General features: G+C 39.8%; 1 protein-coding gene across 5 annotated transcripts in view; it reads right to left on the reverse strand.

The window, feature by feature from the left end:
- Positions 1 to 234: 234 nt before the first annotated feature.
- The window catches only part of ccdc57 (coiled-coil domain containing 57), a 175,027-nt gene continuing 156,443 nt past the window's right edge, over positions 235 to 18,818 (reverse strand). For all 5 annotated transcript variants that reach the window (XM_048555362.2, XM_048555365.2, XM_048555363.2 and 2 more), the window contains one exon: positions 235 to 2,746. In XM_048555362.2, coding sequence (XP_048411319.2) covers positions 2,523 to 2,746 — 224 coding nt within the window. In that variant the 3' untranslated portion in view covers positions 235 to 2,522. The remainder of the gene's footprint in view (positions 2,747 to 18,818) is intronic.

Below are 18,818 nucleotides of genomic sequence, written 5' to 3' on the forward strand. Positions count from 1 at the left end.
AGTAAGGTGGTAAGATTAAATGTAGTTGCTTCACCCAGTGCATGGTTAGGAGTCACTAGTCTCATAATCTGTGCTGATGTACTTGATTTTAGCAAGGCAATAAACTGTTTTCAAACTTGATGAATTGCTTTGAAACGTAATGACTATTATGGCCGCAATTGTAATTAAAACATGATTTCACAAAATACAATGATGAACAGTCAGTTAATATTGTTTTGTTTTAATGGTGTTGATAATGGAAGGAGAATCATCTGAAAATCTCCTAATAGATAGCTGCACTACTGGAACACGGCTTTGAATATCGACTAACAGCCCTTTTAAGCCAGTAGTCCCTTCATATCATCAAACATTGATCCTAAAAACCTGTGATTTTGAAGTGACAGTATTATTCACTGAACCACTTCAGTAATTTCTAGACTCATTTTGCATGATCAGAGTTCCTGTATCTGTCCATAGGGAAAGAAATTCTCTTTAGATCAAACAAGTTTTACTGTGCAGAAAGCATTTCATAAGGACCCTGAAGGTATGTTAAGACTGAAGACTGCAGTGGATTCCTTCATATCATTTTTGGTTAAACATCTGCTTGTAGTTTTGACTGCAAGGTAACAATAATCCTTTATCAAAATCCATTATGTTTATATTTCTTCAACACATGTACTTGCTATGATTTTACAAAGGGCTATTTTTGCCATCTCCCAATTGTTTGTCTTGTGTAATTGATTTTCAATACCTGTATCAATGATGAACTGTTCCAATTACTTCTGATTGATGTTTCATGTCAGATATGGATCAATCCTTAATTTATCTTTAAATATGAGTCTTCAGTAAATGATGTTGGAATACTGGGATGTTACTACGTAATGTTAAATAAGACACTATAGAAATAAGTTCATAAATCACTTGTAGGTCTGAAAAGCTAATGCATCCATCCATGCTATCTGAAGTGTAGAAAATGGGAGCTGTAGAAGTGCTGAACCACTGTTCACAGAATTTTTACAGTACATAGGGAATCTATTTGACGCAACAGGTTTGTACCAGGTCTTGTGTGATTCCTCCGCCATCTCCTTGTAACTCTGCACACTGTATCTTTTCAGTCACTCAAACTCTCTTTTCACTGCATCAATTAGACCTGTTTCACACACCCTTGCATAGTGCATTTCAGATCTTTATGACTTGCTGTATTAGTGGTGCCTCCCCTCTCATAGGCAGTGTAGAGAAGGAATTTATGTCACCACTGCTAGACAACCAGTTCAGAGTTTTTTGGTATAGTATATATATGCAGAAGATGGGATTTCCTGTTTTGGTTTATTTCATATGTCATCCTTTGTGGAAAAAGTCCTTGTTGCATGTAAAAATTGGTATTTATTGTACAACAGAAGTTAAATTTGGAAATAAAATTAATATATCCACGAATAATTTGATAGTTATAAAAATCGGTTGTATATAAAATAGCTATACAGTGCTGAAACATTCTTAAAATATAATTTATAAAGTAGTATGGTATTAACGGTTCTTAGAAAAATCTGAAAATGCTGCAAACATTCAGATTAAGAAGCATCTCTCAAGAATCGCAAGACTAATGTTTGAGATTGATCTATTGTCAGAACCCAAAACATTACTGACTGGAAGCATTGACCTATCTTCATCCCAACAGATGCTGCTTGACCAGCTTCAGCATTTCCTGATGTTAGTTCAGATCTGTAGAATCTGTTGCATTTAATTTTTAATTCCATAATTCAGATTTGAGCCAAATGTTTGAAGATTTTAGTTTGAAACCTCCATGAAATTATCCTATTTGGAGAAATTTTTCATCAGTTGATTGAACTTCAGAATGCTACGTCAAAGCAAGGCCTTCCAATTTAAGATCAGAAACTGATAGAACTTGTCCTTCTCTGGAAAACACACCACATCTTAATAAGAGGTAACAAGGCGTAGAGCTCGGTGAACACGGCAGACCAAGCAGCATCAGAGGAGCAGGATGGCTAATGTTTCAGGCCTAGACCCTTCTTCAGAAATGCCTGCAACGTCAGCCTTCCTCTGATGCTGCTTGGTCTGCTATGTTCATCCAGCTCTATACCTTGTTATCTCAGATTCTCCAGCATCTGCAGTTCCTTATATCTCTGAAACATCTTAATAAGTACTGTGAATAGTACCAAAAGATTGCCAACCAGCAAAAAGGTGACAGAACAATCAGAGCCAATTAAAGACCGGATTGTCCCACTTCCCATTTCATGTGAAACAATTGTTTTGGTTATCAGAAGTATGGATATGAAGACTCCTTTGAGAAAAAGATATTGGACTGTAGTAAGAGTACTGGCACAATATTCTTGACTGCTGAAAGTAAAGTTTGACAAAGTTCCTGTTCCGTGTTGAAAGAAAACCACCAAGATTCCTGAAGTCTGTAGTTGTTTTTTGGTATTTTAGAGTGAATAGTTTAAGTTGTTCAGTGTGAGAAAAAGATATCCTGTCTTGCAGTTGCAACACTTGGATCTCTTGTTTCAGATTCTTGCTGATGAGAGGACTTAATCACGGATATTGTAATTTCTAATCTTTGCAGTTTTGAATGAATGTTTCTGTTTTGTTCTAGGAGCAGTAAAGCGGTGAGGTTTTGCTTTGCTCTGGACATTAACTTTATGTCCTTGTAAGGTGTTTATTGGTTTCATTCCAGCTTTCTTTGTGGAAATGGCGTCTTTTGTCAACAGTGCCGACTCTGTCTCATTCGCAAGCTTTCTGACACCAACATCATCTAGAAAAAGAAACATTATTTTAAAAGTATGCTTGAAACAATGTTTTCCCACCAGGTGCTAATGTATTAAATTACACAAAAAAGGTTTTGTAAGCTATCCATTATCATACAGTCGAAAATCATTAGTCCAGACATTGAAAAAGGTAAAACTCAAAATCCAAAAAAAAAGTCACAAGGGAATGGAGATTGGTCCAGAAATAGTAATCATTAAAATCTGGGAAAACATTTGCAAGTTCCTCTCCTTTCTCCTCCTCTTCAAAAAAATTAATTCTTAATCCTTTTTCTATTCAAAATTCTGAGTCTGGCACATATCTGATGCCAGTGTTCATGGACACTCGACACAAGCAGATGGTGCCCATACAGTGCATACTAACATATTGGTACTTGGTGTCCAATACGAAGGTCATTTTGGTGAGCTGAATCTGCCGGGTACCAACTCTGGTTAACATGGCGAGTTTACTTGAGATCTAACTTATTCAGTAAAATAAGAAGTTGAATATTAATGAGGTAAGTGGGGTCATCAACAAGGCACTTAATAAGCAATAATAATGGCCAACTCACTGCTGTCCAGCAAGAAATTTGTCAGGCTGCTTGTCAAAAACATAAATGATGGTGCAAGTTGATCCTGATGTTGAGATGGGCCTCACTGGACTCCTCCGATTCTGCAACACATCTTGCCACAACCCACACCATTCTAGCCCCTATAGTTTCCACTCATAGATAGGCTAAAGGAGTCAGCAAAGGTGTACAGATAGAGTATATGGTGGGAAAATGTGAAATTGTCCATTTTGGCATAAAAAATTTAACAACTCATTATCTAAATAGTGAGAGTTTGCACCGCTCTGACATGAAGTGGGATCTGAATGTCCTAGTGCAAGAATCTCAAAGGGTTGCGAAGTATATACAGAAAATAATGAGGAAAGCTAATGGAATGTTATCATTTATTGCAAGAGGAACTGAATATAAAAGAAGGGAGTTTATGCTTTGTTATACAAGTCAAATATGAGACGAGATCTAGAGTATTGTGTACAGTATTATCACCTTATTTACAGAAAGATGTATTTTCGTTGACAGTTCAAAGAATGTTAATCAAACTAACACCTGGAATGTTTTATTGTTAAAAGTTGGACAGGGTAGGCTTGTATCTGCCAGAGTATTTAGAGTGATACACAACTTAAACGTATAAAGATCCTGAGGGGTTATGACAGGGTAAAAGTGGACAGGATGTTTCTTCTTCTGACAAGGAAAAACAAGATTTGTGGTTTAAAAATTAGGAAATGACTTCTTTTCTCTCACAGCATTGAGTGTGATGGAAGTTCTTTTCTGAAAAAGTGGTGGAAGCAGATTCATGAACATTTTTAAGGCATAGATAGATAAATGCTTGTTAAATAGATTATCAGGGATGGTGGAACGGTGAATTTGTATTCTTAATCAGTTTAGCCAAGGTCTTTTTCAATAAGTGAGCAGACCTGAGTGATTAAATGGCCAACTTGTGTATGATTATTTATATGTAAAAGTCATTTCAGGTCATGATAATCTTTCATACAAATGTTAGTTATTGTTCCTGAATCAAGCAGAGGACATGCTGCAAGGAAGAGGCCTAGAGAGGAGAGGTCAAACCTTTTATTACCAAGGGAAAAGCTATGCTGATATTTTAGTATCTTCCAATTATTCATTATTTTCTTCTAGCCAGAAGCAATAGAAAAGACATACTTACATACAATACAATCTCCTTTCCAATCAGGAAAGTAATTCAACACTGGCTATTCACTACGTACCTCTAATCTGTTTTTGATAATTAAATGCTTTTATTGTTATTAGCATCCAGATCATATCATTGCTGCAAATCAAGAATGGAATTTTAAAGAAAATTAAGGTCTGCTGGTGGCTCAGATTATCTAATGAGTTGCTAAATTATACACCGTTCCCAGTATGTGAGAAGTCCATTAGAGTGACAGCCAAATGCCTCAACACTAAGGAAGAGGAAAGTTAGTCAGGATAATCTTTCAGCGATCCAACCAGCAATGCATATATTTGAACATTAGGTAAAGATTAGGATAGGTTGTGATCTCAGTTTTGCTTTTGTAGCCTAGTCGAAGCACACCTGTCATGCTCACAACGTTTTAATTCATACAGCGATGTTAAAATGTCACAGCACTGGTGGAATAATATGCTAACATAGGTAACTCATGACAGGGTATATGTGAGAAAATGACTGATAAAATGGGAATAATTCCCTTGTAAATGTTTTAATAATAAAATGAACAGTGTCTAAGAATTAAGATTACCATTAACATACAAGCCAGAAATTTTGTGGCCTTCACTGGTATAAATATTAATTATCTGAATGAGGTAGACAAAGATGAGATAGGACCTTCACTTCTATTTTTCCACTAATAAGTCATTTGTTTTTATGATACTTACATATTGTGGGATTCTGTGCTGGTATAAAAAAGTAAAGTCATCATAGTCTTATCAGACCCCTGGGATGCTCCTTCATTACAGAGAGAGAACTGGTGGTGTTTTAACTGGATCACCATGCCTTAGGTGAGGGGAGACGTTATGAAGGACAGTCCTTCACGGTAAACGTCAGCCGGTTTGGGAATTGAACCTACGCTGTTTGCGCCTCTGTACATCCCAAACCTGCTATCCAGCTATAATAATCTATAAAAAAAGAAAGATTTGGATTTCACAACATCAGGACATGTCAAGTTACTTTGCCATGATGAGGTGCTTCTAAAGTAATCACTGCTGTAATGTAGGAAATGTTGCACTAGGATGTCACGCCATACCTACACTTATCATGGCATACATACAGCACAGAAATGTGTTTGCGAGTCATTGATTTCAAATCAATATGTTCACTTTTGTTTAACAATGTTACAAATAATAACATGCTAAACCCCCGCATTAGTGTGAAACAGAGCACTTTACTTGTAGATACTTTATGCATTGAGTGTGTGTGTAATAAATACCCACATTGGTTGATCTGATTTCTTCCAGAATTGAAGATTGAAGAATGCTGGTATTAGAACATAAGAAATTGGAGCAGGAATAGGGCACATGGTCCCTGGGTTCTGCTTTGCCATTCCATAACAACATGGTTGAACTATGATTTTAATGCTACATTTCTGCTCAATCTCCATTTCCCCCACACCCTTACAGTCTAAGAATCTATTGATTATATCAAAAGCTGAAATATCAGATTGACGATCTACACATCTTAGAAGCAGAGATTTCCCAAAATTCGCAACCCTTTGAGTGAAGAAATCTCTCTTTACTTAAGTCCTGAATGTTGATCCCTTATCCTGAGAGTATACCTGCTAGTTTAAGAGACTCTAGACAGGTAAACAACATCCCAGCATCCAAAAAATAATCTTCCTCGAGCTTACCATTAGAAGCATCAAAGCAATAGCCTTTATCTCTGTCAAAAACTCTACTCTTCACCATGAGTGATACAATGGAAGATTCACTGACAAACTATTTAGTTTCTTGAATATAGTATGCACTGTCACACACCTCCTTTGACATTTTCTGCTTCTCAGTAACAAGTCTTTATAACAGTTAAATTTATCTTAGCTTATATCAAATATCATATGAATGGAAGATCATTATTCCCATGTAATTGATTCCCAAGCATTGGTCCCATCAATCCTGACTTTCAATTTCTCAAGAGCTCCAGCAGTTTAGATATGTAAACATTTGAAAAACCATAAACTTGATTGAAAATGGAAAAAAAAATTCAAACCTTTTACAGAACGATTCTGAGAATAATCTATTCTTTCTCTCCCTCCCAACCTCCTCAAATGACAAAATTCGGACTTAACTTGAGATCTGAGCAAAGCTGCATTGATGATTCTCTCCTAGGCTGAACCTGGAAATAGCAGCAAGGCCAAAAGATGAAGGTATGTTATCAAGGCTATGGGAAGAACCAGGAATTCTTTTGAGTATCTTTAGAAAACCTTAACCTTCTCCTTTCCCAAGATTCAACCATAACCTTGCATCCAAAAAACAACCCACATCTTCAGCTAGTGATCATTCTTCTGCATCCCTTATGGCAGCTTTCTGCAACCAATTTTAAGAGCAGCAGACTTCTTATAATATCCTTGACCTCATTTTCCGGCTAAAAACGAATTGACTGAGCCTGCTGAAGTAAGCAAATCTTTGTATTTATGTAAAAAAAATCTTACCATGGCTTCAGAGATAATGGGAACTGCAGATGCTGGAGAATTCCAAGAGAATAAAATGTGAGGCTGGATGAACACAGCAGGCCAAGCAGCATCTCAGGAGCACAAAAGCTGACGTTTCGGGCCTAGACCCTTCATCAGAGAGGGGGATGGGGGGAGGGAACTGGAATAAATAGGGAGAGAGGGGGAGGCGGACCGAAGATGGAGAGTAAAGAAGATAGGTGGAGAGAGTATAGGTGGGGAGGTAGGGAGGGGATAGGTCAGTCCAGGGAAGACGGACAGGTCAAGGAGGTGGGATGAGGTTAGTAGGTAGCTGGGGGTGCGGCTTGGGGTGGGAGGAAGGGATGGGTGAGAGGAAGAACCGGTTAGGGAGGCAGAGACAGGTTGGACTGGTTTTGGGATGTAGTGGGTGGGGGAGAAGAGCTGGGCTGGTTGTGTGGTGCAGTGGGGGGAGGGGATGAACTGGGCTGGTTTAGGGATGCAGTAGGGGAAGGGGAGATTTTGAAACTGGTGAAGTCCACATTGATACCATATGGCTGCAGGGTTCCCAGGCGGAATATGAGTTGCTGTTCCTGCATACTGCATCCACTGTACCCGGTGCGGCTTCCTCTACATTGGGGAAACCAAGCGGAGGCTTGGGGACCGCTTTGCAGAACACCTCCGCTCAGTTCGCAACAAACAACTGCACCTCCCAGTCGCAAACCATTTCCACTCCCCCTCCCATTCTCTTGATGACATGTCCATCATGGGCCTCCTGTACTGCCACAATGATGCCACCCGAAGGTTGCAGGAACAGCAACTCATATTCCGCCTGGGAACCCTGCAGCCATATGGTATCAATGTGGACTTCACCAGTTTCAAAATCTCCCCTTCCCCTACTGCATCCCTAAACCAGCCCAGTTCATCCCCTCCCCCCACTGCACCACACAACCAGCCCAGCTCTTCCCCCCCACCCACTGCATCCCAAAACCAGTCCAACCTGTCTCTGCCTCCCTAACCGGTTCTTCCTCTCACCCATCCCTTCCTCCCACCCCAAGCCGCACCCCCAGCTACCTACTAACCTCATCCCACCTCCTTGACCTGTCCGTCTTCCCTGGACTGACCTATCCCCTCCCTACCTCCCCACCTACACTCTCTCCACCTATCTTCTTTACTCTCCATCTTCGGTCCGCCTCCCCCTCTCTCCCTATTTATTCCAGTTCCCTCCCCCCCATCCCCCTCTCTGATGAAGGGTCTAGGCCCGAAACGTCAGCTTTTGTGCTCCTGAGATGCTGCTTGGCCTGCTGTGTTCATCCAGCCTCACATCTTACCATGGCTTCAGTTGCCATGATCCTGCACAGTCATTGAAAGTACATTACTTAAAAGGATGCTGTACTTAAAAGGATATTTCATCAGCAAATCAAACAGCTAAACTTGACCCTCAATATTACATACCTAGCTGTGAATCTACTTGCTGTTTCGGTCAGAGAGTTGGCAAACAGTGTAGTAATGAGGTCTAGTTATCAATGAACAGTTAAATGTGTTTATTATCAATCTTGAACAGGCTCATTTTACCGCATTTTTACGTGGGAGTTTAAAAATCAAGAACGCATATTCTGGGTGTTTTGATTATGCAGAATTGGCTAACTACCTCTGGGTATTTCATGTATATCTGCAGACTATGCTTCACCACCTGTTGCCAGTTTGCACTTTCCACTTATTTAATAACTCAGGGGAACTCATTATATTCCTGATGCCTTATTCGTGAATCATCATGCATGTGCTCTTTCAGGTTGATGAAACAGTTCTGCATTTCCATACTGTCAAATTGTTCAGAACATTTCCAATTGTACTTTTTTTTCCCACTTCTGTTTGGATCAGAAGAGATGGCTTTGTGAACATAATTAATAAAAATCTTTATATGTTTCTTTCCCCTCCACTTCAGAAAGGATGAATGTCACTTACTGGACCATACTCCACATCTTTCTCTCATTTAATTCCTCTCCGCTACAAGATTATTTAGAAAAAACCTCTTCACTTCAATCCAGTATTCACTAGAAGTGACTAGAATGTAGAATATTTCCATTTTTATAGCAAATCTAGTAACTGTCTACTAATTTTTTTTAAAGTCAAAGATTTTTGCCTTGCACACATCAGGATGAGGATGCAAAAACCAGACTTGAAAAGGAACACCACTTTATACAGCATGAAAAGAAGGCGCTGTTTGGGATGATACAGCATGGGCCTGGAGATGGAGAAGGAACAATTAACTGTCAATCATTGTGCTTAGTTCTGTCAGGTAGATTCTGATTGGTAAGGGTGGGAATGTAGCAGCAACTGGCAGTCCCCATTGCAACTTTTTCATTGGGGTAAAAATTCCTTTTCTCTACACAAAACAAGGTTCTGAGTGGCTATATATGTAAACTCTAACTTGCACAAATGCATCACACTGTGAGCCCAACTGACAATCATTCATTGATTTCCACTGTAACACCTAACACAGTCACATCAACAGTGGTAAATGTAGTCCACTGGCAGAATTACATCTAATGTTGGGCTTGGTGTTCAGAGACTTGCAAACATGGGCTGGTTGAGCATGATTGACAAGCTAACCACTGCACACGGTCAATAAGACATATTGTTTAATGTGATCATCCACTTGAGGGGACATACGTACCTTGACCAACATACCTTGCATCACATCAGCATTGAAAATCATATCACTTTACTCATTTACGTGGTAGGCAAAATGACTACAGAACAAAAGCTCCAGAGGGATTTAGGAATCCTTGACAATGAATCACAAAAAGCTAACATCCAATTCAGCCTGTAATAGGGAAAGCAAATGAAATGTTGGCCTTTATTTCAAGGGAATGGAATATAGAAGTAGAGATGTTTTGCTAAAACTATACAAGGCATGAGTCAGATCACAACTGGACTACTGTGAACAGTTTTGAGCTCTTTTTTCTAAAGGAAGATATACTGGCATTACAGGCTCTCCAGATAAGGTTCACTCGGCTGATACCAGGTATGGAAGGTCAGTTTTATGACAAAACGTTCATTAGGATTGGCCTGTACATTGGAATTTAAAAGATTATTGAAATATACAAGATTCTTAGGAAACTTTACAAGGTAGATGTGGAAAGATTGTTTCACCGTGTGAGGGGGTTCAGGACCACAGGGTGTAATCTCAGAATAAGTGGTGAAAATTTAAGACAGAGATGCGGAAGTATTTCTGCTCTCAGAGTGTAGTGAAATCTGTGGAATTCCTTACTACAGAGGTTATGTCATGGTCATGTTGTTAAGTACATTCAATGCAGAGGTAGACAGCTTTGTAATCAGTAAGGGAATCAAGGGTTATGGGCAAAAATCAGGAAAGTGTAGGTGAGGATTGAGATTAGCTGCGATCTCACTGAATGGGACAGCAGACACAGTGGGCCAAATGGCTTATTCCTATATCCTATGGTCTTAACTGCTGCATTTACATGTCAACAATGGCCCAAACATTCAGCACCCTCTGGTATTCCTTTTCAAACCTGGTTTCTTGTGTCCTAGTTTTTAATAAGTACAAGACAAAAAGATTTGACTTTGTATCTCATTTTAGCAATGTTTGAGTTCTATTCTATCAAGCAATTATCAAACTTTTGTAGTAAAAGTTCTATTATTCAAAATACTTTCTTGTCTTGCCTGTGGTTACAAAAACTGAAAATATAATGTGCAGTAATAATGGGTCTCAGCTACTTCCAGAATTGATGTTGCTGATTTTAAGCTATTGAATGGAAATGGTACAGAACTTTGTCACATTAAAAATACAAAAATAATCTGTTTCTGAAAATCATTTTTTGAAATATAGTACCATTACAGGTTATACTGTTTGCACAAGACAGAATACGTGAAATGTATTGAAGCATTCTGTTTATATTGAAATTTGTACTGCATCTAATTTATTTCAAATTGTAAGAGCTTATTGGAAAGTTGCAATTGACTTATGTACAAAATTGCTTGGTCTGAATGCATGCCACACTTCACAAGTGAAAGAACTCTCGCCTGTCACAGTATTGGGGTTAATGTGTTAGCATGGATTGAAAGCAGGTTAATACAAAAAAGACAGACAGTCAGACTTAATGGGTCGTTTTCAGATTGGAAAATCGTAAAAGTAGACTGCAACAAGGATCAGTCCTTGGGCCTCAGTTATTTACTGCTTATCTTAGTGACTTAAAGGGGATAGCAGAAAACAATGTACCCAAATTCGCAGATAGATAGGAGGGCACATTGTGATGAAGACTTAAGGAATCTCCAAGGAGATACAGATATTTTGAGTGAGTGGGCAAAAAATTGGCAGCTTGAGTTTCATATAGGAAAGGGTGAGGTCATTCATTTGGATGCAGACTCAAAAGGCAGCCAATTATTTAAATAGAGAGGAAGTTTAAAAAAAAACCAGAGGGATCTGTATATTTTCGTGCATGAAACATAAAGTTAGAATGCAGATACAGCAAGTAATTAAAATGGCAAACAGAATTTTGGCCTCTATTGTGAGGGAGTTGGAGTTTAAAAATAGGGAAGTTTTGTTACAGCTACTTTGGTTCCCAAATTTGAGAAAGGTTATACTGGCATTAGAGGAAGTTTAAGGCTGATTTCTGGGATGAAGCAGTTGATTTATTCAGAGCAGCTAAAATGGTCATGTTATATTGATTGCAGAAGATTGACAGATTTTATTAAAACCAGATTCTGAGGGAGCTTGATGTGGTAGATATTGAGGTGATGTTTCCACCAACGGGGAATCTCAAACTAGGAGACATAGCTACTGAATAAGGAAACAATCAATCATTTAAAACTGAGGTGCAAAGGAATTCCCTCTGAGCGTAGAGAATGCCTGGAATTCTCCACACTAGAGAATTATGAGGTTAGATCACGAAAAATATTTAGAGAAGAGTAGATAGAATTTTGAAATATTGGGGAATTAAGGGCTAGGAAGAGCTGGCACGAAAGAGGAATTGAGGGTTGGGGCAGATTAGCCATGACCTTGTTGAATGGTGCGTTAGACATGAGGAGGTTGAATGTCCTAATCCTGCTCCTATTTCTTACAATCTGTCTAAAATTTGTTATGAAATCCAGCCAGTGCAAGTTAGGATACGCTGAATTATGGTCACCCCATTTGCAGAGCTACTGCTGTCTGTTAGTCTTCCATAATAAGTTAATCATTTATTCGGTCAACTAGTCTGCTTATAGATAGCAGTTAGTCGCCTGATGTAGGCACAATCTAAAGTGTCATAATTATTTCACATAGTTCCCAAAACAGATAACCTTTCTACCCAGCCAAAAGACAGTAGTGTGCAATCAAACTGTTCCTAAGATAAAAGGCCTCAGTAGACTTAAAACAAACAAGTGTCTGACTTGATATATGCAACAAAGTAAAGTTCAATACAATGCCCGGAATAAACCTGCAATTTTGTTGCAAATCTTTTCCTTGAAATTCAGCAGAAGGGTTGCGTGAATGGCTGAATGAGTAAATTGCACCACCCTGTCTAATAGTGAACTATTACAGGCACTGGAAGGCTCAGATTCACTTCAATAGTGAGTTAATCTCAGCAATGAAGTCTGTTTGGGTTTCTCCAGCAATCTGAGCTACTTTTCCTGCTCTTGGTCACTATCAGATTACTGTTGCTGGAAAGTACGTCTGTGCCTATCATTCTGACAACAGAAATGGCTCAGCTGTGATGTCCTTTTGAAATCAAACAGCCTGAAATACTACTTTTGCAATGTTAATCAAGTGGCTGCTTTGTCCCTGGATAGTGTTGAGCTTCTTGAACGTTGGAGCTAAATATTGCAAAAACTATCTGTGAAAGAAACACCCTCAAGATGGCCTTAGCATGCATCGACAAAACGTGTATGTGCAGAGCCCCTGCTGCTCCTGCAGTCATCATTCTGTTCCATTTGCTCATATTTATTGTGGTTATTCGGGTGCTGCCATATTGCTTTGACTGGCAAAGCGCTTTGTGAAATGTGCATGTATAGGACATTCAGAATGGGCAGTGTGAACCTTTTGAGGGTGTCATGAGATACAGCCCAAAGAAAAGGTGATATTTGCCTGATGTTCTTGTGCTAGGCAGGGACATCATTTTGTCAGAAGAGACAGGCTAAAGTGGCTTGTGCCAGGAGTAAAAGTTAGAAATTAGTAGCAGAGCAATTGCTAAAAAGTTAGCACTTTTGTAGGACATTGTCTGTTAATGGGTAATTGTCAGAGGTTGGTGATTGCTGTAAAACCCTACGAGTGACTGAAGTAATTATAAAAAGCTTGAGGTCCTTTGTTTTTTAAAAAGAGACAAGAATCCTGTATTATGAGAGTGTGGAGGGGAAGCAGGGAGAAGTAGGGGTGAAGCAGAGACAGTGCTGTCATATAAACAAAGCAGTTAGGATAGACTGTAAAATTAGAGTTGAAGTCTTATGATTGCAAAAAGATTTGTAATTACATTTTAATTATAATGACTAAGTTAAAATGTTGAAGAATGTTGAGTTAGATGACCAGTTTCAAGGAAGCAACAAGAGCACAATCCAGAAGTCTCAGGACCACAGAAAGAAAGACATGCATTGAAATTGCACACTGCATCATGCCTCGATAAATGGAATGTACTGTATTAATCCTTTATGCCCAATAAATTATTAATTTGTATTCTAAATTCGTGATTTTCCTTTTTAATCACTAAAGTTATTCTTAAGAGGAATTTTCTATTGTGGGGTTGGTTACAGCACAAACCCCAACATGTGCTCAATAACAAGATTGGACTCATGAGCAAGTAAGTCAATCCTTTGAGCTTGTTCTATCATTCAATAAAATCATTGCTAATCTAACTGGTCTCAATTCCATTTTCCTGTGCTTCCCCCATGATCCTTTGATCTTCTCTGTCGAAAATCTAACAAATGTAGCATTGAATAATTTAGATGACACAGCTTCCACTGCTTTTTGTAAAAGAACATAACTATTTTCTCTCACAGCATCAATAGAAATCTCCATGTCTCAAAAGGCAGACCTTAATCTTAAATTGTAATTCCAACCCCTGGAAGGAGAGGTAGAAGACAGATGTACAGCTTTCCCTTCCTGGAACCCAATGCTTCATAGTAGGAAAGAAAGTTGCACCAAAAATTGAGTTGTTTCCAAAGTAGTTATATTTTACTAAGGTGTTGAATGGTTCTCCAGCTTAGCTCAGCAAAACCACTCAGACAAACATTGCACACAGATAGGCGGTGGCTGGAGAGCAAAAGACAAAATAACAATGTTCACACCTCATAAGAACTGTAATCTGATTAGACCAAGATAGCTTCATGGGCTTGATCAAATAAATTGTAGGCAATGTCCATTGGTACAACAACTTTGCTTTTAGGAAATCAATAATGTCAACAGATTGATTGCTGTTAGGTTTGCAGAATCAGATATTAGATAAGCATCAGGTTGAATTTCAGTGTTAGCTAAAATGAAGGAGAAATGTGTTGAAGCATTTCATTGGTGCTATTGCTTCTCCATCTGATCTGAAGGTATGGATTCTCGCTAGGCTATATGCTAGTCTGTTGTACCAGTTATCTTCCAGTATTCTGAGGAACCAAAATTAGATAAGACCAAAAAACAGACACAGGAACTGCAATGCATGATTGAGCCTTGCCTATCATTGGGATGCAGGGAGAAAGTGCATTTTAAACTGCCTTCTAATTTAAATACACATGCCAGCACAATTGATGCTGCTAAGTGGCTGCATGTCTTAGCAGAGCTCCCAAACTTAGGCAAGATTAGCACCTAAATTGGAGATTCATTCCTGTTTCAACAAGTGATAGAACCTTTTTCTTTGTATTTCTTACTAAGACACTCTTACAAACATTACAACGGAGCACTGCATAGCACAGAACAATGCTCTCTAATGAAGAGTCTAGGCCCGAAACGTCAGCTTTTGTGCTCCTGAAATGCTGCTTGGCCTGCTGTGTTCATCCAGCTCCACACTTTTGTTATCACAACAGAGCAGATAGCATACTCCAAGGTTTGTCTGATACAGCATTAGATGTCATGGAGCAGAAGATAGACAGTAGGAGAGAGGTCCTGTACCCAGAGTGTGCCACGGAGGCTTTCTAAACGGACACTGAGTGGGTTATGAGAACTGAAAAACACTTTTGTTAATGGAAGTGGTTTATCCCAAGGACCTGGATGCAGTATGTGAAGAAAGTTAATGATTTCACATTTACGGTCAAGGTTAGTAAATGTGTCAATACACTGGACTGAAAAAAAAGTGAACCACTGTCCTTATACACTAATGCATTCACCACACACCCTTCACTCACCCATAAACAAACAGTCTCCATTAAGCATGACTCAAACCTCACTTCTAGCCTCACCTCACCCTCTCCCACTTCTCAGTGCTGGAAAACTCAAAACTATGTCTCACCACTTGCACAAATTGACCAATCACAGTGAGCACTCAAATGCATTGAAATTATCGATTGAACTAGCTCAACTCTCTCTTACAGTATAGGGCAGCATATAAATGGAACGAGCAGCACCTAACTGGTGGAGGACAGGCATGTCTGTATATCCTCACCTGCATTGAGGAGATTGTAAAAAACATGAATGGAGCAGCAGGCTGTGGCCAGTAGTGAAAACATAGCCAGAGAAGATTACAGTGTGTGTGTATCTAATCCACCTTCTCACATCACAATTTTCCTTCGTTCCACAATTTGTTGGTACAGAATCTGTAGACGGTACAACTGCACGTCTCTTGCATTCTCTGTCTTCCCTCACATCAACCCTATCATGAACCTTTCTCTTTTCACATATCCAAAAACTGCCAAACTGTACTGTTGTGTTAATGTAAAATCCACAAACTGTAGGATACTGATGAAGAAACATCATCACCTCATTTCACACTTGCTGCCATTTGCTTTGTCAATGGCGCTGTGTATACTTTAGAGGGCGGCTCATGTGAAGGCACCAGTACAAATGCCCACAGCAAGGGCAGTGGCAAAGGTTAGCATTGGTGCCAATTCTTCACAGAGTGAGTTTGCTCCTTATTTCTGTTGCTGAAGTCTTAGATAAGGATTTTGAATGGAAAGCATACAGAATGGCACAGGGCACGCACAATGAAATAGGTGTTGGTTTGGCAGGCTTGCCAGAAACTTTTTGATATGTTTAAGGACCATTGAGGCTTCTGACTCAGGACTGATGTAGAATTTGAAATACATCCTTTGCATCATCAAAATGGTGGCCAAATCAATAAAACAAAATTTGAGAACCGACAATGATGCAGTGTCTGGAGACTGACATTTAAGTCCATTGTAATACAAGCAGAAGCCACCCAATATCAAACAGATGTAATGGAAATTCAATGAGGCCAGGAAGTCTCACCTTGTTACAATGTGGGCTCAGATTTCTATGGGTATCAGTGCTCAAAGGGGTAGGCAGGTTCTTGTAGCTGTTCTGCAACCTATTTTTCAACATATGACTAAGATTGCTGATGTGCAGCTCCTAGGGGCTGGCAGTGTTTCTATGGAGCGTAAACAGTTGGTCCTCTCAGGGTGACAGCAATTGTTGTCCCAAAACAGCGATTTTGCTAGTGTCTTTGCTGTTGCCTGTCAGCCAACTTGTCAATGCACATTGCTTCTGCCTAAGGCTGAGGTGATGCCATCTAAAGTAGTACATTCTACATGAGGAGCGAAACAAGAACATAATACAAGGACACCTGGAGTCTCCTCCATTGAAAGCTGGCAGCTTTCCTCCAGCTATGCTAGTCAGTGAAGCAGCACCAGGACAAGCAAAGAAACCCACATGACTGACAGCAGGAGAATCCAAATGCTGAATAAATGATTTTTGTATGAAATACTGGTTGGGTTAAATTGGTTTGAAATGGTGGTCTTCAGGTGTTGTTTTTTTCACTACTGTGCCCAAGAGGGCACTGATACGGGAAGTAAAGGGGGAACGGGGTAAGTAAGACATGGTGTGTGATTGTAATGCAATGGAGATTTGGCTGCTTTCAGTGGAATTGCAGTCAGATGAGGTGATCATGAATAGCATGGTCAGAAAGGAGATATATCGGTTGCCTTTTTCCTCTCTCCTGCTTCTCCTCCCGTTATTGAGCTGCTACCTTATTCCTGGTGGAAACATCTATATCCTAATGATGGCTAGATTGTACAGTATATAGCAGACCATCAAGAATTGGGACACAAATTGCAGTGCGCTTCTGCAGTTCAAGCAGTAGAATAATTGCTCAAGCACCCTAATAGCCTCCATTATGATGCTTCATGTAGCAGCACGGTTGTCTTTAATATATGCTGGCTACGTGTTGTGCACATGTACACCACGGTCAAGAGCTCAATGATGAGGATACCCCTAATCATGCAACAGGCACTGCCTCATCTGATTGATTGCTCAAGCATGATGGGAATGGGGCACTTGGTGTGATTGGTTGTTCTTGTACAGTCTCTCGCGAAATTTGTGGGTTGCTGCGTGGCTAGCATTTATTACCTGTCCCTAGCTGACCTTGAGAAGGTGATGGTGAGCTGTCTTGTTGAACTGCTGGAGTCCATTTGGTGTAGGTTACAGCCACAATGCCATTAAGGAGGCAATTTCAGGATTTTGACCCAGTGATGCTGAAGGGATGACAACATATTCCCAAGTCTGGATAGTGAGTGGCTTGGAGGAGAAGTTGCAAATGGTGGGTGCTGTCAGGTATCTGCTGCCCATGTTCTCCGAGACAATCATGGGTTTGGAAAATGCTGTCTTGTAGCCTTGGTGAATTTCTAGATGGTGCATACTGCTGTTACTAAGTATGAGTGATGGAGAGACAGAATGTTTGTAGTTGTGCCTATCAAGCGAGCTGCTTTCTTCTGGATGATATCAAGTTTCTTGCAAGTTGTTGGAGTTGGGCTCACCCCAGCAAGTGGGGAGTATACCATCACACTGCTGACTCATGCTTTTTGACAGTCATGGGGTGAGTTACTATTTTTAACCTCTGACCTGCTGTTGTCACCAAATCTTCATATGACTAGTCCAGTTCAGTTTCTGGTCAATGGTAACCCTTAGAATATTGATTATGGGGATTCAGTGTTGGTAACATCACTGAATTCCAGGGATCCAATGGTTAGATTCACTTTTTTTTCCCCTGATGAAGGGTCTAGGCCCGAAACGTCAACTTTTCTGCTCCTGAGATGCTGCTTGGCCTGCTGTGTTCATCCAGCTCTACACTTTGTTATCATGGTTAGATTCACACTGTTGGAAATGGTAATTGACTATTGTTTGTGTGGTGTGAATGTTACTCGCCTATTGTTAGCCCAAGCCGAGATATTGTCCAGATCTTGCTGAATTTGTGCGTGGTCTGCTTCAGTATCTGAGGAAGCATGAGGAGTGCTGGACATTGTCCAGTCATCAGTGAACATTTCCAATTCTGACTTTATCATGGAGGGAAGGTCATTGAATGAGCAGCTGAAGATGGTTGGGCCAAGGGCATTGAATTCCGACAACCACAACTGTTTTTCCTTGTTCCAGGTACGCCTCCAATCAGCGGAGAGTCTTCCCCTGGATTCCTACCGACTTCAGTTTTGCTAGACATCCTTGATGCAACACTTGGTCAAAAGCAACCTTGATATTACGGGCAGTCACTATTGTATCAGGTCTAGATTTCAGTTCTTTTGTCCATGTTTGAAAGAAAGTTGTAATGAGTTTGGGAACCAAGTGGCATGGGCGGAACCCAAACTGACTGTCAGTGAAAACCAAAAGAACTACAGAAGCTGTGAATCAGGAACAGAAACAAAGTTACTGGAATAGCTCAGCAGGTCTGGCAGCATGTGTGAAGGAAAAAAGAGTTAATGTTTCAGGACCAGTGACCATTCCTCAGAACTGATGGTGGCTGGCAAAACATCAGTTTATATGCAGA

This window comes from Stegostoma tigrinum, chromosome 22, assembly GCF_030684315.1.
Source record: "Stegostoma tigrinum isolate sSteTig4 chromosome 22, sSteTig4.hap1, whole genome shotgun sequence".
In the NCBI taxonomy this organism is placed as follows: Eukaryota; Metazoa; Chordata; class Chondrichthyes; order Orectolobiformes; family Stegostomatidae; genus Stegostoma; species Stegostoma tigrinum.